Genomic DNA, 20,520 nt, shown 5'->3' with positions numbered 1-20,520 from the left:
TTAAAATTACATTGAAATTAATTTTGCTGTGTACGAACTACTTCAAGGGTGCTCGATTAAGTTTCTTTTTCTAGATCCCTATATTTGCCTATCTCTAACAAACACATATGCTCTAACACATTTGTGCACTACACACACACACACACACACACATACTTCACATACTTCCTGCCAAGAAAGTTATCAGGCTAACAATCTGAATGATTAGGCTAGCAAGGACATAGTGCCATATGAGAAGAGCTGCACGCCAGAGTGTTAAGGTCTCCAGGTTTCTTGAAACCACTACTTGCACAAGTAACTGGGGTTATTTTAACTGCTGGAGAGTACAGCACAACCATATGTCTTTGTATATAGTTTGCTTGAAAGGGGATTTGCTTGGAAACTTACACCAAGTGGCACACACATGCACATACACACATTGTAGTGGGGACGTCTTAGTGGGGCATGATACTGCTCAAGTCAAGGGTATGATGAAATCTCGTCTGGTTGGGAAAAATCATGATGAGAACAGGAAACAGATGTTGATCAAGGTGAATTTTTTTTTAACTGACTCCACGGCTCACCAAATAGACTGGGGCAGCGCCTGCATTCTAACAAGTCAACGGCCTTCTCTTGGGTCACTTCATGTCCAGACAATGGCGCGAACTTTGAATCGTAATGACGGTAATCTTAATCCGATATTCACCAGCACCTTACGTAGTGTACTCAACCGCATATATAACTTCGTTCCCTTCCTGCATCGCCCTTCATTGTGAACAAGGCTCCCATGTGGGGGCTGTTGCGAAGTCCGAAGGTCCGAGCGGCCACGAAGCGTCCATGGGTGGTGCCGTGTCAGGTACTGGGAGAAGGAGAGGCCCAGAGCCACGTCGAAGAGATGGGAAAAGGGGTTTAATATACAAATTTACATGATCTGGTTTTCATGTCCGACACCTCACAACACTCCAGCTCTCCTTTTTATCCCCTCGGTTTCCCTCTTTCACTCGACGAGGGAATACACTTTAGTTCTTTCAGCCAATGACAGTCTTTGATCAGGGGGCCATATCCCGCACGTGATGTGTCGTCGTTTCCCGCCGGGCCCCGCCTCCAATCTTGCCAGGTCGCCGCCGAACACAGGCAGCGGTTGACACCTTGGGAACCGAACGTTGAGGTCGTTCCCCCGGGATTGCCAGACACTGGCCCCTTTGAAGATTCGCCTCTCCATAACGGTCAGTTCGCGTTCGCGGTGGCTGTCTCGAAAGGGCGCCAGTTGGCACGCCGCAGTCGGCGCCGAGCCTCGTCGTGGTTCGGGCGGCGCTGGTAATTGACGGAGCCGCACCAAAGGGCGACGCCGCCGTTTAACGACGCCTGAGGTAGCCTGGAGACCAACTGCTAATCCCTCAGTCCCAGGTGACAATTCTCAGCCGCGCGAAAGGGTCGCCAGGTGAGCGCGTCGGTGCCGGCCTCCTTTGTCCCGAAGGACCGCCAGACACAACAGCACCCCCCCGCCAGATGATGCATCGGGAGGTCGAGTTGTTCCGCGCAGCTCGGCCGGTTTGATGCCTGCTTTGCTCAAAGCCATGGGGCCGCCGCTTCCAGGAATGATTATCTTCCCGCCGAAGGCCTCTTGATAGGTGGGCTCTAGTGGACTGCATAAATACAAGATGACAAGCTCCAAGGAGCGACCTTTGTCAGTCACACCCAATGCCGCGAGCGCCACTGCAAGCCACTCTCATCGCCAGACTCTACCAATTCCAATAATTTGACTACCCCCTATCTAAAGAAACCATGAAACGCAAGGTGCGCGTTGATCCGGACAAGTACCAAGAAGCTTCCGATAATGTGTCCTCACAAACAGACACCAACTGGGTGTATGTAATCAAGCTAATTATCAATTAGAGCCTTTACAGGTTCGGAAGACGACTGGAGAACTGTCCCGTTAAGTAATTCATAGCTGTAACACTTAGCCCAAAGTATATACTGATTACTTACTTTCATAAATACAAGATACCGTAAAGACATTTATTTACAACCCTAACACATGGCTAAATTGGCTTAGAAGGCCCGACTTAGGCCGTCAGCGTTCGTGTGCAGACTACCTTTCTTATAGCGCACATCGAAATTGTGCTGTTGTAGGGCTATGCTCCATCTGAGCAAGCGGCCGTTTTTCGGTGACATATTTTGTAACCAGGTTAGCGGAGAGTGATCCGTTTCTATCGTGAACTTGGATCCGGCAACGTAGCATGCTAACCTTTGAACCGCCCAAACGAGGCAGGCGCATTCTTTCTCGGATGTGCTATAAGCTTCTTCTCTGATGGTCAACTTGCGACTCAAAAACAAAACGGGTCGCTCGCATCCACCCCGGTCCTTCTGACATAGCACGGCTCCCAAACCGCGTTCACTCGCATCGCACTGAATAATGAAGGGTTCCGAGAAATCAGGTGCCATTAAAACGGGCTTCTGACTTAACGCCTGCTTCAGCTTCTGAAAGGCAGCCTCCTTACTAGCCTCCCACTCGATGGCCACTGGTTTAGTTTTACGCAGGCTGTCCGTCAAAGGGCTGGCAATCTCAGAATAGTTCGGAACGTAATGTTGGTAGTAACCTGTCAGCCCGAGAAATGCCCTCATTTCGGTCTTTGTGCGGGGACGGCGATAGTCGACCACTGCGGCCACCTTGAGTTCGGAAGGTCTGCGACGCCCGCTTCCTACAATGTGCCCCAAATAGCTTACTTCAGCACAACCCAAGTGACATTTTTCTTGTCTTACCGTAAGACCTGCGGCTTTTAGCCTCTCCAACACTGTTTTTAGGTGGTCAACGTGGTCTTTCCACGTGTCTGAAAAAATTGCGACATCGTCTAAGTAGGGTAGCGCGAACTTCTCTAGCCCGCACAGAACTCGGTTCATCAGACGGGAAAAGCAGTACGGGGCATTTTTGAGCCCAAAACTCATCATCAAAGGACGAAAGGTTCCCATCGGTGAAATAAAAGCCGCGTAGCGGCTTGCGCGCTCTGTCAAGGGGACCTGCCAGTAGCCGCGAACGAGATCCAAAGTCGAAATATACCTAGCCTTGGACACTGTCTCTACCCTCTCTTCAATATTGGGTATTGGGTAAGTCTGGTCGATTGTCACCGAGTTCAAATGGCGGTAATATACGCACGGCCTTGGACCTTTGCCAGGTACTTCTACCAAAATCAAGGGTGACGTGAAATCACTGTCAGCCTCAATTATAACACCTAGTTCGCACATGCGGCGAATTTCCGCTTCTAGTATCTCCCTTTGTCTGGGCGACACCCGGTAAGGTTTACAGCGGACGGGTTCCTCAACTCTTAACTCAATGTCGTGCTCAATGAGGTCTGTCCTGCCTGGCTTTTCCGAAAACACAGTCGAAAATTGTTGCATCACCTGGTCTAACTCTTTCTTTTGAGATTCGTCTAAAGTTTGTCCTGTATCCACCTTGCCTGCCATTGTGCTCTTTACTTCGCTGACGGAAAGACAAGGGATTTCGGTGCTCTCTTCCTCAGGGAGATTTAGTGCTAGGTTTACAACTGCTTCGCGTCGGATGTATGGTTTCATCAGGTTACTGTGGTAAAGTTTGTTGTGCTTCCTACCAAGTTTCACCTCATAATTAGTGTCCGAAAGCTTTGACACTACTGTCGCCGGTCCCTCCCACTGTACGTCTAGCTTGGTTTTCTTGGAAGGGCGTAACAACATTACTTCGTCGCCTACCTTAAAGACACATTTCCGAGCTGACTTATCGTAATGGGTTTTGGAACGCGCCTCGGCTGCTCGCATGTTGTTCTCTACAATGTCGCGTGTTTTCCCTAGCCGCTCCAACAATTCGAGCACGTAGGAAACAACGTTGGGATCTTCCCCATGCCCAGTCCACGACTCTCGGACCATGCGCAGCGGACCCCTCAAGTTTCTGCCGTAGACAAGCTCAGCCGGACTAAAACCCGTACTCTCGTGTGGGGCTGACCTCAGGGAAAACATTGCTGCAGGTATACATGCCTCCCAATCCTTCTTATGCTCAAAGCATAGAGCTCGCAAAACGCGTTTCATAACTGAGTGCATCCGCTCAACCGGGTTTGACTGTGGGTGGTGAATAGAGCTATGTACTACCTTTATTCCGCAACGCTCCAAAAATGTAGTCGTAAGGCAGCTTGTGAATACGCTTCCATTATCGCACTGAATTTCGGAGGGAAATCCCACACGGGAGAAAATGGACAACAGCGCATCCACAACGCATACGGAACTTAGTTCTTTCAATGCAGTCGCTTCCGGAAACTTGGTGGCGACACAAAGGGTGGTAAGGACGTATCGATAACCCGACTGCGACTGCGGTAGCGGCCCCACAATGTCAATGACAAGTCGACGAAATGGTTCAGTAATTATGGGGACCAACCTCATCGGCCCCTTCCACTTGTCGGTCGATTTACCTATTCGTTGACATGTGTCACATGCACGGACAAACGTCTCCACGTCTTTCCAGCAACTGGGCCAATAGAACTCTTGAGCTAATCTCGCTTTCGTCTTCTTTATGCCCAAGTGTCCTGCCCAAGCATTGCCATGTGCTAGGTCGAGGAGTTGCCCCCGGTATTGTTGGGGAACAAGCAGCTGGTTATAAACGCGCCCCTTTGCGTCCTCGTACCTGCGATGCAACAGTTCATCTTGTGTATAGAATGAAACGTTCTTTCGGGAGACACCTTCCTTATTGACGCTATCCAACAGTGCGGATAGAGCGAAATCAGCCTTTTGTTCGGTTATTAGCCTTGCCCTGTCGATGCTCGCGAGTTCATACCAGCTGGCGGACGCAGGTGTCAACAAAGAGCCCGCTATTACCTCACAACTTGCGTCAGCAACCGATACTGTTTCCGTCTGTTTAGTAGCCGCTGTCACCTCAGTTTCGGCCACACGCACATTTGTCTCGTCCTTTCTCACAACTGCCTCGGGTTTCTGGACCTGGTCCTCTGACTGCTGCTCACTAGACTGCAGGCTGACGTTTGTATCGTCCTTTCTCACAACTGCCTCGGGTTTCTGGACCTGGTCCTCTGACTGCTGCTCACTAGACTGCAGGCTGACGTTTGTCTCGTCCTTTCTCACGCATCTTGTTCCTTCTTCTCTCGTTCTACGCGTTCCCTTCTTTCCGAAATACTGTTTCTGGCCTCCCCAGCCTCCTCCAAGCTGACTTCCTCCTTCCGCAAAAGCTCCAATAGTTGTTTCTTTCTTTTTACAGGACCAACAGAAATGCCCAGCTCCTCACAAATTTCTAGGAGTTCTTGGACTTTAAACTTGTCCATGCTCACCGCGCACCGTGCGTTTCCTCCCCTTGAGTAATTCAGCCCTCGAGACGCTATATTCTTGGTCTGCGAGGCAAAACCACCAACAGCACCAAACACCACTACCGACTACCTGCGCTAATGAGTCTGGCGAAAAGAGGAGCAAACATGTAGCACTCACCACACCGATGTAGCCAACGCCGGCCGATCCCATAAGCTGCCAGCCACTGTTGCGAAGTCCGAAGGTCCGAGCGGCCACGAAGCGTCCATGGGTGGTGCCGTGTCAGGTACTGGGAGAAGGAGAGGCCCAGAGCCACGTCGAAGAGATGGGAAAAGGGGTTTAATATACAAATTTACATGATCTGGTTTTCATGTCCGACACCTCACAACACTCCAGCTCTCCTTTTTATCTCCTCGGTTTCCCTCTTTCGCTCGACGAGGGAATACACTTTAGTTCTTTCAGCCAATGACAGTCTTTGATCAGGGGGCCATATCCCGCACGTGATGTGTCGTCGTTTCCCGCCGGGCCCCGCCTCCAATCTTGCCAGGTCGCCGCCGAACACAGGCAGCGGTTGACACCTTGGGAACCGAACGTTGAGGTCGTTCCCCCGGGATTGCCAGACACTGGCCCCTTTGAAGATTCGCCTCTCCATAACGGTCAGTTCGCGTTCGCGGTGGCTGTCTCGAAAGGGCGCCAGTTGGCACGCCGCAGTCGGCGCCGAGCCTCGTCGTGGTTCGGGCGGCGCTGGTAATTGACGGAGCCGCACCAAAGGGCGACGCCGCCGTTTAACGACGCCTGAGGTAGCCTGGAGACCAACTGCTAATCCCTCAGTCCCAGGTGACAATTCTCAGCCGCGCGAAAGGGTCGCCAGGTGGGCGCGTCGGCGCCGGCCTCCTTTGTCCCGAAGGACCGCCAGACACAACAGGGCCTTCACCTTGGTTGGCGGTTGCTTTATACATGATGACAGGATGAAGCTACAATTGCTTTGCGGTCTTCTTCCTTTATTGTGACAGCGCATAATTGCTCTTGCTTTCACCACTTAAAATTTGTGACTTGTTCCTAATGTGACTTGTCTCTGTTGTTAAGCATGTTTCAGCAAGGCTGCTGGTGCTTTTCTTTTGATGTCATAGTGTGTGTCTCTGTGCATGCATGTGCATGTCATGGAAGTCACACACACGCCATGATGTAGTATGTGTGCATTGTCATGTGGCTAACATTGTGGGCACAAACAAGCTCGAGTTGCATCTGGCCAAGAGTACTACGAGCAGCTGTAGCTTTTATGTCACGGCAAGCCACAGCTGCTTGTGTTGCTCTGGCCTGATATGACTGTATCCACATTTCTGCACTACACATACCATATATACCCATGTAAGAGCCGCACTGTTTTTCTGCAATTTTTACAGGGGGGGGGGGGGGCATTGCGGTCTTAATTTTTCTCGCTTTGTGTAATGTCATTGATTTCTTTGTGGAGAGGAAGCGAACCGCTGTTGTTTTTATAATGCATATATTTGTTCGCGTAAGCATGCAACGCAGCTGGTGCCCGTCTATAGTTCTCGCTGCTTTTGCTGTCACTGCTACTCATATTTGGTTTGGTACCACACTCATGGATACAGTCGTTCTCAGTGCCCTCCATTGCGTTAGGTATGACAATGATGTCAAAGCTTTCACAACGATGTTCTAAGAATGTGCACGCCACGCACCCAGAATCCAAGATCATGCACGCTCTCTTCAGTCTTCAAATTCTTTATTTCACCATTTTTTTGTCCTCGAATTATGGGTTGGCAAGTTTGGGGGTATGGCTTTTACATGAGTGTGGCCCTTAGTCGAGCATGTATGGTACATGTTTGTTTGAACCCATATGCTATGATACAAGACCATTCTACTTTTCATCAGTGCTGACTCATTAATTTGTAGTAGTTTGGCAAAGTAATACTACTTGTCATCAAGAGAATAATTGTTTGTTAATATTCTACTCTGTGCATGTTGTTTCATCGTGAGTTTTTTTTCCTCTTTTTTTTCTTTCTCCTGTCTGGTGCAGCGTCTGACTGCGGCGTCAGCACTCCTGGCCGGAGCACCTGCAGTGAGGCCTCGGACAGTGATCGAGAGCAGAAACCAAAGGTGAGGGGACCATTCTGGCTGATAGAATATGTATTTAAATGCCTAGTTCTGCAAGCTACTACCTTCAGAGAAAGCTAGCTTAAATGCAAAACTGATAGGCAGGGGGGTTATTTCATGTGCAAAGCTTTGTGTTATGTTAGCTAGCTATAGCTTTACCCTAAGTGGGCTACACTCAGTCACACTTTATTTTTTCTCTAAACAGCAGTTCTGAGCTTTAAAATTGGCTAATAGTGTTTTATGCATTCTTTCATTCATCATGGTTTGGTTCAGGTACGGCATGATCCAATGTTAAAAAAAAAAAAAGAACCTCTAATCTGGGATCAAACCAGCAATTATATATTTTCAAGCTAAGCGATCCTACCATTATGTCAGGGCTACTTTCCGAAAGTAAAAAATTGTAGTTGCATCGGGAACTAGCAAATGCCAATGGTTTTCTGTCAGGCTCTTCTTGGCCATGCATAGTATTAATTGAGGTGCAGTGCCAGCAGTATTGGTCCATTTGCACTGTAGTGTGCTGTTCCATCACTACACCAGTGTTCACAGTGAGGTTTGCTGTAAGATTTGTGCTTTTGTGAAGCAAATGTAAAAAAAAAAAATGCCAGCACGAAAATCTGGTAAAGGCCACAGAAGATGCTAACTCGGCATGCCTTGCCGTGTCCCACTTTCAAACGGATGATGCCATGGACTGCACATGTCTGCTGCTGATCACATGCTGCATGATTGTTCAAATTGTGGGTGAAACTCCTAGCGTGTTTCAGGATTTTCCAGGGAAGATGAAGCCTGGTGGTGACGGCTTGCCATAGGTTCTTCCAGTGACACTGCAGTTTTCTCTAGTTTTCCAGGAACACTAGAGGGAACCTTCTCAAGATGATGTGGGAAATGTATCCAGGAATCGTGGGCTCATAATTGCTGTTTGCAGGAATTTAATTAAGGGAAACAAAGGTATACTGGAGCCTGGTGGTTTTACAAATTAGTCTTGCAGTGTTTGGTTACATTAGTGTGCACATGCCAAGCTAACTCGCCATTCTGGTCAGATGAAACCACTGTACAATATTGTTTGCTAATAGTTTTATTGTCCAAGACACAACACGGTGGCAAGTAATGCTAATTGCTACATTATCACAATAAAGACAATGCACACGCTGTTATTAAGCGCATGGAAAACTTGACAACCAGGGCAGTGAGAGAGAGCCATGATACAGGTGTCAGTGGTCATGACAGCTGCGGTGCGTAATTGCCATTTGTTGCTGCAGAGACAATGTTTAATACACTGTCTATAATTCATCCCAGCTCTACAAAACTGCATGTAAAAGCAAAACTGCTATGTCAAGTTGTACTAAGCAGAGACAACATAGCCACAGTAGAATCATTAAGTGGTGCAATCAGTAAAGCTGAAGCTGCACTTAACTGTGCTCTCTCATCATTCTGCATTGAATTATGCACCTTGCACTACCTTCTGACTGCAGCAGTTAATGCCTTTGTTGCTTTCCATTACAGAAACTGTCACAGGGTAGCACAGCCGAAAATGGTGAGTATTGTGCATTGCATGTTGCAAGAGACAATGTTGCATGAGCTGTCTCACACACACATTCACAAGTTATGGCTGAGGTGTACTTGCAGAACCATTGCAACTTAAACAATCATATGCCATTGCTTTTTTTTTTTTTTTTTCATCTCAGACAACAGTAAGGCCAAAGGTAGCACACCGAAAAGGTCAGCACCCACGGGTGCCGACTATGAAGAGATATACCACAAGCTGCAGCTCATCAAGAAGGTGAGTTTTCTTTATCGTTTTTGTAGCGGGCACGTTTGACTGATATGTAGAGAGCACTTGTGCAATTTCCTTGTGCAAGCTGCATGCTGGTGCATTGTGTGTGAGGTGAAAGTGCCTAATACCACGTGGTGCATGCGATCAACTACAAGCCCAAATGTTAGCAATGGCTAAAGGGTCCCTGAAATGGTTTGGACAGATTTCGTAGACAGGTATGTACAGCTACAGTAAAATATTCGCACCACAATTTCTGTGAAGCGTGTCATATTAAGAGAGCTATGGACGATTACAAGTTACCCTCCTTCATAGCTTTTCTCCTCAACTCGTTCGTAAAGGAATAGGGGCTAAGCTCTACCTTCACTGGCTTTGTGTCACGATGTGACGTCGTGTCGTCTACTTACGGTTGTCTTGGAGCCAGCGTGTGAAGCCTCTCCAACCTCTCCGCTAGCCGCCTGGCTGTTGAGGCCCAGCCTGAGCTATCCAAGCAGCATGCGCTGCGAGCACTGTGTTGCAGCGCCGAGTATGTCTGGTATTCAGGTAACCGCAGGCGAGCTAGGAGTCTTGATGGATAGGTGGAAGCCCCTTGATCCATGCTACTACCGCTGTGATGAAGAGACTTTGGCGTAAATGTTAGCTGCCCTGCCAAACACAGAGCTAATAATGCTGTAACCAAGTGTAAAACATTTTAAACATTTAAAAAGACAGTGTGTTCACCATTACACTCAGGCCGAAAATTTATACCAGCAGCAAAGCAGAATACATTTGGTCACTGCTATATTAGCTCTGTGTTTGTCTGGCTGAGGTCTGTGCCACCAGGTGTCTGGGGGGCACTGTGCAGGCCGTTCATGTTTGCGCCTCCGCTCATCCGTTAAAATGCCCAGCCCGCTTGCACTTGCCTTTACCTGAATAGCGGACACGCTAAAACTCTCCATTGTGGTAGTAATCCTTCGGTGTGATGGGCGTAAACACGTAGATGCTGGCGCCGATTGATTGGATAACGACAGCCCGATGCGCTGCAGCCACTTAACTCGCATGTTGCCTTGCAGAGAGACACAGTGTCGCTGCTTGACATGTCGCCAATCGCTACATTTGCAGCCCACAATGTCACAAGGGTGATCCGTGGAGCTCGAGAAAAGAACGCTCACTACCAACTTTGACTGCACAGCTCGCGTCACGCAGAGAATGTTGTAACACAAGCAGACGACACTTTCTGTGTGGGCGGAAGTGCTTGAGTGTGGTGATAAATTGTTGTGTATTCTCTTTCTGTTACTTTTTTTATAAAAAACAAATTAACCAACATTCCAACTATTACATGTTCGTTAACCATAAAGTAGGAAAAATTATGAATGACAAAGCCTGGGTAGCCACTCAGATAGCTAGCCACCTGATGTAAATTGGGCTAACTACGTCAATTGGGAGAGAGCGTCTGAAAACTCAGGGGAGCTGAGTTTTCAGAGTCGCTGCGATTGGTAGTGATGCACATTTTGAAAACCTTATAATAAATTAAACGCTTTATGCGGAGCACTTAAATGTGTCACTTAATGATCAGAGGGACCTACCCTAATGACTCTGTATGTTTGCACAACATCGTCAAAATTGTTTCAGGATCCCTTTAAAGCAGCAGGGTGTCTTGGTGTGTTAGTTTACAGTATTAAGTTGTTCAAAACCGAACAGTAATCAATTGCCATATCTCATCGCATTTCCCTGAGCTCCATTTGTCTGTGCCTGCAGCATGGTATGTTATTGGGTTGCTGTGCTATTTCGTGATATCGAAAACTCCTTCGTGCGGAATGCAGGCCCTTTTTGTGTTGAGGAATGAAGTTTGGGGTGGTTGCATGACTGAACACAGGCACTTCTCTGTACTTTATAATATTGGTGTATTAGAGGTGCTAAACGCCTGACAATGTTTGTAACGGTAGCAAAAAAAATCACTGTATCTGTAATTGGCAAAATGTACCGGCTTTCAATGCAAAGAATAGTAATTACTGCAGTAGTTCAGTATAGCTACAGTGTTGGGTTGCTGACCGTACAGTCACAGGTTCAACCTCTGGCTGCCATGGTTGTGGTTTGACAGGGACCAAAAGCAGGTACACTTGTGTACTTAGTTTTCACTGCATGTTTAAGAACATCATGTGGCCAACATTAATCCTATGCTAAACCTCTATCATCATCATCATCATCATCAGTAATTCCTGGCCACAGTGCTGTCACTTTGATGGGACCAGAAATGATCATGTCGTGTAGACATACATTGAAGAACCCCAGGTAGTTAAAATCAGTCTAGAGTTGGCAACGGCAGCGTCCTTCAAATCCCACTGGTGCAGTTGAGGGACATTGCTGTGGTGGACATTGGTTCCATGTATTTCCACTATCAACGATAATTTTTTTATGCAACAGATTTGCTTATTTTGTGTTGTTTTCTGTGTACCAGAGTAGCTTGCACAGCTATTTGATGTATGGCAAAATAAGCGTAAATGCAATTAAAAGAATATTTTGTGTACTTGAAGCTTTGCTGCAACTGTTAGTATGCTGCAGCAACACAGTGCAGACTCAGTTATCGAAAAAGGTTTCTTGCGGGCTAGTTAGTATGACTTGCCTAACTTAAGGTTGGAGAAAATACACACATTCTAATGATGTAATGTCTTCGTTATAATGGGAAATCAAAACAGTGCAGGTCATTGGCAAATCTATAGCATACTAATTAAGGGCACCCCACTTTATAAATTCGTGAGACCATTAACATACACATTAAATAAAAGTTGTCCTAGCACGTGCCAGCTTATTTAGTGCACGCATTTAGTGATAGAGGTCACTTTTTGCTGGCAGCGTGTAAAACCTGTCACTGAGGATTGTTTCAGGTGTAAAACATCCTCCCCACCCCAACAGGAGTCAGTGAATCTTCTTTGTTTTTTTCTTTGTAGCCAGTTGAGTTTAATCATTGTGGTTGGTGTCTGGTAGAATTGCCAGCTAGAGGTGTAGTCACTGAAGATTAGTGGTGGCATAATTCAGTGAGTTTCCTGCAAAAATTACTAGAAGGAACTCTGGCATTAGTGTCTGCAGGAGCTGCACGAATGGCAGTTCAGCCAGCATTGGGCTGATGGGTAGTGCAATAATTTGCCTAGACATCATTCTTCTGACGTTCAATGTCTTTGTGACTTTTTAGTTTGATCAGTTTCAACCAAATACTAATACATTCGCAATGAATACGCATGTGTCCATATGCTTATTGCCTGGCTATGTTTAGACAACTATCATTGCTTCAAAATTTAAGAAAGAGAAAGCTTAATAACGCCGCAAAGACGTTGAAAGCCACAAGCATGAAGATTAGACAAATCCTTGTACAGGCGAGCCTGTATACAACAAAGACCTTTGTTGCACTAAACGTGTTCGCTATAACAGGCGCTCTCCAAGACATCTATGCCATCATCCGGACGCCCTCACATGTTTGCCTGTAGATATGGTAAGGCTTGCGCTGGAGGCCTCCATTTCCCCAAGTTGTGACACCTCGACAGCAATTGCTTTATTAGAGGCGCTTTCCGAGACATCTACGCCATCGTCAGCAGCAACAACGTCATCACATGTGTGCCTATAGATGGTTAGGCTTGCACTTTAGGCCGATGATCCGATGATCGGCAGAGCCTGGGACATGCTCGAGGGAACAACCTAGTAGATGATGGTCACACCGTGTGTTGCACACTTTGCCCCCTCTTGCCAACTTTCCCACCAAGCTGTGTGATATACTTTGTGTGATAGGTCGCACAAGAGGTTTTTTTGCCACATACTAAGTGTACTGGTGTACATATGTGGTGGGGATGGCAGGATAAAACATGGCAACATAGTGACTGTGGATTAGAGAGATAAACTTTATTTACAAGCAGACAATCACTGTCGTCCCCAGGTGGGCGCCATCCTCAGTCGAAGAAGCCGTGGTCCCTCGCTGCCCATTGCACTCTGTTCACCAGTCGAAGCTGGTCCTCGGGGCACGAGCTGGTCAGCAGGTTCCCCAATCTCCAATGGATGGGTTACCCATCCATTGTGGATGTTTCAAAATATAATTCATTTTCTCAGGCTTGTCCAGCATTTTGTAAACAAATTATAATACATACATTAGCACAATACTTGTGCAACAAACAATACATTTAAGCACTTACTTTTCCCACATGCAGAAATGGAATCAACTGGGCTCTTCTAGCTACCAGCAGTATCAAGATTCATTATCAGAATTCACTTCATGGGTAGAGGCCATCACCGCCAGAATTTGTCATCTTTCCTTGTGCTTTCCTGAATTTTTCTTTTTGTACAGTTACCAGCATACATGATTGTACTTGGTATTGCATATTGCACTTGTTGTTTTTCTCATTTATTGCTTTGTCAGTTTTGTTATTGTCTTGCACTTTTCATTTCTGTAAAACATCAGCACCACATGTGCCAGCATTTCCTTTCTCTTATGTAACTGTTTCAGTATGTTTTTTTCCCCTTTCTCGTATTGCGTGGACCTGTCACATTACTACCTAGCTGCTTTGCCCTCTAACAAGAGCAACAGTATTGCGGATAAATAAACAAACCAATAAATAAAGTACGGCAGGTTGGCTGGTTGATGCTCGCACAATATACCGTTAAAATATTGGACACCTGCAAGCCCCACCTAAGCAGCAGTACTAGTGGCTTTGGGCCCACTGCGAGGGAAGTCTGAGCCAACCAGTGAACGAACGGTGATGGTGTGTCGTGGTGCATGTGCAGGAGAAGCAGGAGCTCGAACGGCAGCTTCGGGAGAGTGAGCAGCGGGTGGAGCTCCTGGCAGGCCGCTGTGAGAACCGCGAGGAGATTGAGAGCTTCCAGAGCCAGGAGATGGCCAAGGTCAAGCACTTGGTAAGTGGGCCAATGCCTCATTGTGGGGAGGATGGATCTCTCTGCATACAGAAACGCACTTGCTGGGCGTTTTCATGCGTTGTCATTTTTAGGGTACTTCACACACTTTTCAGGGGCTATCTATCTATCTATCTGTCTCTCTCTCTGTGTGTGTATGGCAGAGAGAGAGAGCTGCTGTGCTGAGGTAACAGGGTTCGAAACCAACAACGAGTCTGTGACATTGTGTACATACGTGCCGCTCTTGAACGAACCTCTTTTCACGTCGACATGGGTCACTCACTGTAGATGCGGGACTGGGTAGGTACCAATGTTCGAAGTAACTCTTAGATGCCAACTTGGAAGGCTGGGTATGTATATGCTGGTCTCTCTTATGAACCTCTTTGATGCCAACTTGAGTCACCGAGTATGTGCCGCCGCGTGTGCGGCAAGCGAGGGAACAATTCTCGGTGTTCGCAGGCGCTGACGCACCACGCGTCTCATCTCAAAGGGCACTTCTTTGCAGGGCCACTAGAGGGTGTAGCATGTCCAGAACGAAGCGTGAGAGAGGAGCCCCATTGTCGCACGAGGCTTTCTCAGCGTGCGCCATGCATTGCGAAGGTCGCGCACTAGCTGTGCGTTAGCGGCGCTAGATGGCGCCAAGTGTTCTTGGGAAAGAATGAAAGAGGATTCCCACTGCAGTACATGACTCATGCATAACTCGTTTCGACGGAGGCCATATGTTGTGTTGCTAAATTGATTCAATGCTAATGCATTATCATCGACAGTCTTTGTGAGATGGGTTCTGCTGCAATCTTTTTTCCCCCTTTTTTTAACTTTCTTAAACAGCATTGTTTTTATGCAAAGTTTTCTTAATTTTTCCTTTGTGTGTGTTTTCCAGTACCCAAAGCATGCCAAAAATGCTATCTCATAGCAAGCAACCATTTTATTGAGGATTAAGTGATCAGCCTTATTCGAGCTAGGTTCTCCAAGTTCCAATTCCCAGGTTATTTGTCTCCTGAGGAAGCGGAAATGTGTTGATGCAGTGGAATCGATGCAATGATAAGGAGTTGTATGAGCTCTGTCATTTTCGGCGAGCCGTAATTGTTTTGGGCTTTGGCATCAAAACATAATTGTGAAAGCTTTTCATGACACATCCAACTTCGCGCGAATTGTTGCGTGAAGGCTGGTCTGTATCTAAACTATTTGAAACTGTGCCTTTTTCGTGGTACAAAATTTCATTGCAGTTGGCCTTTTAATCAGCTGGGAACAAAACGTAGCTTTGGCAAGGGCAGAAAACTATACCTCTGCGAATGCCACAGCGTGTATAATGAGCTGCACATAGAGGTCATGTCACGTACACGTTTCACGCAGCTGCTGTGCAGCCAGCAGGAGCTCCGTGCAGCTGACGAGCGGTTGCGTCAGCGATCGCAAGAGCTGCAGCAAGCACGAGACCAAGCAGCTGAGCTTGAGAAAGCACTGTCCGAAGGCGGTGAGCAAGCTCGTGCTCGTGAACTCGAGAGGGACAAGACTGCTCTCGAAGCAGAAGTGGACCGTCTCAAGCAAGATGCACTGCAGGTCAGTTTGTGGCCTCCTTTAATAGATGCTTGCGACGATGAACTGTCATGCCACTTGTAAGATGCACGTTAACAGATAGTTCGTTAAGGCAGTGCACCGGCAGACGACAAAAGATGCAGAGCCACCTTACCGGCTCGATTGTAAAGATGCAGTGTCTTGCAAGTTGCTGGTCATTGCCACATGTGTGTCATCTCTTTCTGCGTCTCATCCTTTTTGAGCTGTTTTTAAGATGCTTTGTGCAAGAGCTACAAGCATGCTTCCAATTCATATACCATCTGTTCAGTACTGTTAGCTGCCTGCACTTCTTGCATTAGGCACTTCCAAGCTGGGTCTTGGCATTTAACGAAGGAATTATTAGCAAAAATGAATCCTTCGTGCAAACAATTTTTTTCAATTTAAATTTTTAGGCAGGACAATGCAGGGAAATGTTTGCGCCGGTCCCATGCTGGACTCATAGAGAAAGTAATTCAACAAGAGGGGACACTCCCATAGGGCCCAGCGGCCGAATTGACTGCAGCGTGCCAAGCGGTCGGTGTCAATCACTTCCGGTTTCGGTTTTGAGCGCGCGCATTTTGAACGCAAGCTAGCACGCTGGCTGCGCCCCCCCCCCCCCCTTTTTTTTTTTGCTCTTCGTGCAGAATCGGTTTATTATTTTGTAAAAATGATTGCGAACGATCTCGTAAAGTCCCATCAAATCTGTGCCACGTGCAATTTCACAAAGTAGACGCAAGACCTTTTGTGCAATGAGGAAATATAAGACCGAGACCGACCGAGCTGTCAAGCGCTTTTTATTCCAAAAAGCAAACGCCCCAGCTCATGCGCGAAGAAGTAGAAGAACAGGGAAGGTGATGATGGCTATGTACAAATGAAAAGGACAAAGTACGTTAATAGTGCTTACAATATTTATTTTGCTCTATATAAAAGCTCGTTCTGCTCTTTTTGTGCGTTCATCCAACGTTGTGACACCTGCTCGTTGTGACACCAGCAGGTGTCACAACGTTGTATGAAGCTCCACCGGACGGCACCAGCTGAAAAAAAGTAAATTACAAGCATGTTACATTTGCAAGCACGTAACAGCATGTAACAAGCATGAGTCATTTTGGTATTTAGACATAGGAATACTGCGTGTAGAGGCGAAACGTGCGAAAGCGGTGAATGGGCGGCCTTACAAAAAGCAATTCGCATTTACATACATGGCGTAGAAAATACCCGACTCATCCCAAACATATATGAAAACATCTGATTTCCAAGCGTTCCCCCATTTCCGGGCATTATTTCCTGCACTTTGGCAGCACAAATACACGAGCGACTTCGCGTTTCCAAAACTTGGCCTCGGGCGACGCGACGGTACGCTACATACATAGAGACGGATGCAACAGGCTCTCAAGACAAATGCGTGGGTGCAATGCCTTTTTTCAGTCCTTTAGAAGACGTAATTTTCGAATTACAAGTTTCTGATATGTTCGTCGTTCGCGCGTTCTGCCGGCGCCAGCAGCACACCCCATCAGCACACCCCATGTTATCACTCTTGGCAATCGGCCATTGCGTTTTCAACAGGCTTGAGTACCGAAAGAAGCTATATGTTGTTGCGGAGCCACAAAAAACGTCACAGACTTGTCCCTCTAAGATTCATTACACGCCAAACTTTATCACCACGGCCGAGCTGCTTATCGCTAACTGCGTCACAGCGCGTTGTGCGGCCAGCGTGCCTCAAAAGTACCCCAGAAAGTAACGAAATTACATTTCAGTAATGTCTGGCGTCAGAGAAAGCGGCACAAACTTCTCCTAGCAAGATGCACTAGACTACACACCACGGCTAAGTTCTCGCTAACTGCGACACGGCGCCCTGTGCGGCCAGTGTGGCTCAAAAACCGAAATATGTTACAATAGTCCCCTAGGAAGCGTCGGAAACATGTCTCAGCACGATTCATTTACTCAAATTAACTGCGCCAGGATGGCCGAGCTGTTTTTCTCTAAATGCGTCTTTAGTCTCGGTCCCGTGCCGTAAGCCTAATTGCGTCGTAGACTGTGAAACAAGATTTCTCACCTTGCCGTAGTCCAATAGTGCAGTGGTGTCTTGTCCCAGTGCAGAAGGAACGCAAGAATACGCCGAGAGCCCAATGAACCAGGTTACGTTTAAAAAAGAAAAAAAAAAAAAGGAGACAGACGGGTCGCCGCGCGCGAGCGCTCAAACGCGCGCGCAGCCATCCTCGCTGGCTTCGGGGGAGTGTCTGGCGGATGACGCATGTATCTGGCGCGTCATTGTCCTGTGGCTAGGTAAGGCAAGGAAAATAAGTCGCAAAGCTTAAGTTCATTTATGCGCAAAACGTTTTAGTTTTCGCGGCAAAGAATTAAAAAAATAAATCAATGCCTGTTAACTTAAGTTCACCTTCTTTTTTTTCGATGCTCGCGGCAGCTAACGTTCGATGTCAAAAGTATAGCGTGACGTAGGGTGACGTGTTTCCTGTTGCCAGTTTTTGCCGAGTGTCCCCTCTTGTTGAATTTCTTTCTCTATGCTGGACTGCTATAGCCACGCAGGGCAGACTACCATCTTTACTGCCCATACAGGTGTCCAGGCTGCTGGCCTAGTTTTCTACATAATTATTCAGTCATAAAACAAATGATACCAAATTACCTCATCACAACAGATATACGTCATCAAGAGCACACTTCCTTTTACAAAACAAAGCATTCTATGCCGATTTTTTCTTTGGGTTTGGCGCACCTGCTTGGTCCGTATTTTTGGCGAGTGAAGTGCAGTTTACTGTTACACTATCTCCAGGATCGGCCTGCTCTAGTCGGCGCACCCACCCTGGATACAGTACAATAGCAAAGGGCTCCATTCCCGGAGACAGTATAATGCGCGGTCACGTGGTGCGGGTCTCTGCGTCTTGCCGTTTTCACTGGCAGGCAGGCAATCGCTATGGGGCAAAACGCTGTGCAGAATATACTCGGATGCATGGCATTTATTCAACCGCGTCATGAAAGTTTTGCTTCTCGCATTCCAACATGTGGGTTGCACTACCCTCCATGGTTGCTCGGTGGCTATGGTGTTGGGCTGCTGAGCACGAGGTCGCGGGACCGAATCCCGGCCACAGCGGCCGCGTTTCGATGGGGGCGAAATGCGAAAACACCCGTGTACTTAGATTTAGGTGCACGTTAAAGAACCCCAGGGGGTCCAAATTTACGGAGTCCCCCACTACGGCATGCCTCATAATCAGATCGTGGTTTTGGCACGTAAAACCCCATAATTTAATTTAAATTAATGTGGGTTGCACTGGCGTAATTTATTTTTGTGTGTGTGTGTCTGTGTCTTTCATTTTCTTTTTCCTTTTCTATGTGACTATGCTTTGTGGTTCTGAGGATATTAAAAAACTCTGGTTCTTAAACTTTTGCTTTATAGAAACATGGTTAGCAGAGGTATTGTTTCATTTGCCTAAGGATATTAACAACAAACTTTTTATTTTGCTTTACAGTATGCACTGTGCACGTAGGAAGATTTGGCTAAAGGTGTTTTGCAGCACCTGTCAAAGGCCCAGCCTCCCTTCGCTTGTTCAAGCACATGCAGTTGCAGCATGAAATTTATAAAATGCTACACAATCTTTGCAAGGTCACTAAGTGGAATTTACCCGCCGCGGTGGCTCAGTCAGCTAAGGCGTTGCGCTGCTGAGCACAAGGTCGCGGGATCGAATCCCGGCCGCGGTGGCTGCATTTCAATGGAGGCGAAATGCAAAAACGCCCGTGTGCTTGTGCTGTAGTGCACGTTAAAGAACCCCAGGTGGTCGAAATTAATCCGGAGCCCTCCACTACGGCGTGTCTCATAATCAGAACTGGTTTTGGCACGTAAAACCTCAGAAAGACGAACTAAGCAGAATTTAAACATGTTCCATGTCACTAGTAATAAAAACAACAGATACAAAAGTAACATGGACAAAGCTAAAATACATATCAGTAGTGCATTTCATTGTGTAGCATGCAAATAGTAGTTTAAAAAGTCAGTCATAGGTAGTCATATCAACAGGTCATTATTATTACGAAACCACAAGGCTAGGGATCTGTACCTGGTAAATGTAACAGGCACCATTTGAAAAATTGAGTTGGAAAATCTGTGCATGTGCAGCCTGCTTCCATTAGATTGACAGGCTCCTGAGAAGGGGACCGCAAAGCTTAGCAACTGAGATGACTTTCCTGGGTAGTCTGTTTGCCCATAGTGCAGGGGGCATACCCCATTGTTTAGAACTATGAGCAACCTTGGAACTCTTGTTTATGTTTTATGGAGTTTGTGTGTGTAATACTCATGGTTGGTTTCCACATTGACACGTGGCAATGTGCGCTTGACATTAAAGGGGCATTGAAGAGTGCAAAGTTAAGCTGGGTTTCTGAGTTGTACTTCTCCGATACCAAAAAGATCAGTCTTACTCTGAGCAGAGACTTGATGATTGGAAAAAGACGCTAAAACGGAAGGGGTGTGGCGATGCCTTAAGTTTTGTTTACGAGCTCCTCATGACAATATGGATTTTCACAAATTTTTGCCGAAACTAATTGATTGTTTGCAAATAAGCAAGGACTACACTGATTTCTAAAGGAACCAAAGGCTCCAACAAGCATGTTTCAAGAATGGCTTCTGCACAAAAATGGCTCAATAATTTGAATTCATGCAAAAATGATGAATAATTCGAATTCCGTGATATCAGTCTGGCATGCCGGTGATGCAGTTTACCATGAAATTCAAAGAAAACTCTGACCTTCGTTTTCATCGTTAGTGATGAAATATTTCTTGCAAAATTAATACGAACAAAGAATCGTGGAAGAATACTTCGCCCATCTAAACTGATTTAGTGTTGCTTTTAAGTTGAGTAACTCAAGCTTGAGTAATGGACTCTGGCCACAGCTTGGTGAAATTGTGGAACACTCATCAGAGAGTAATTCTGAATGAAGTCTATTGTGCGGCACTC

At 46.7% G+C, this 20,520-nt stretch overlaps 1 protein-coding gene across 4 annotated transcripts in view; it reads left to right on the top strand.

Moving 5' to 3' along the window:
* LOC119437654 (golgin subfamily A member 1-like) overlaps positions 1–20,520 on the top strand; it is a 102,778-nt gene that overhangs the window by 9,571 nt on the left and 72,687 nt on the right. For all 4 annotated transcript variants that reach the window (XM_049660755.1, XM_037704649.2, XM_049660756.1 and 1 more), the window contains exons 2-6: positions 7,292–7,371; positions 8,869–8,899; positions 9,051–9,145; positions 13,883–14,011; positions 15,362–15,565. In XM_049660755.1, the coding sequence (XP_049516712.1) occupies positions 7,292–7,371; positions 8,869–8,899; positions 9,051–9,145; positions 13,883–14,011; positions 15,362–15,565 (539 nt within the window). The remainder of the gene's footprint in view (positions 1–7,291; positions 7,372–8,868; positions 8,900–9,050; positions 9,146–13,882; positions 14,012–15,361; positions 15,566–20,520) is intronic.

Source organism: Dermacentor silvarum, chromosome 1 (assembly GCF_013339745.2).
Source record: "Dermacentor silvarum isolate Dsil-2018 chromosome 1, BIME_Dsil_1.4, whole genome shotgun sequence".
In the NCBI taxonomy this organism is placed as follows: Eukaryota; Metazoa; Arthropoda; class Arachnida; order Ixodida; family Ixodidae; genus Dermacentor; species Dermacentor silvarum.
The sequence above is the reverse complement of the archived record's forward strand: the minus strand, read 5'-3'. Positions and strand labels throughout refer to the sequence as shown.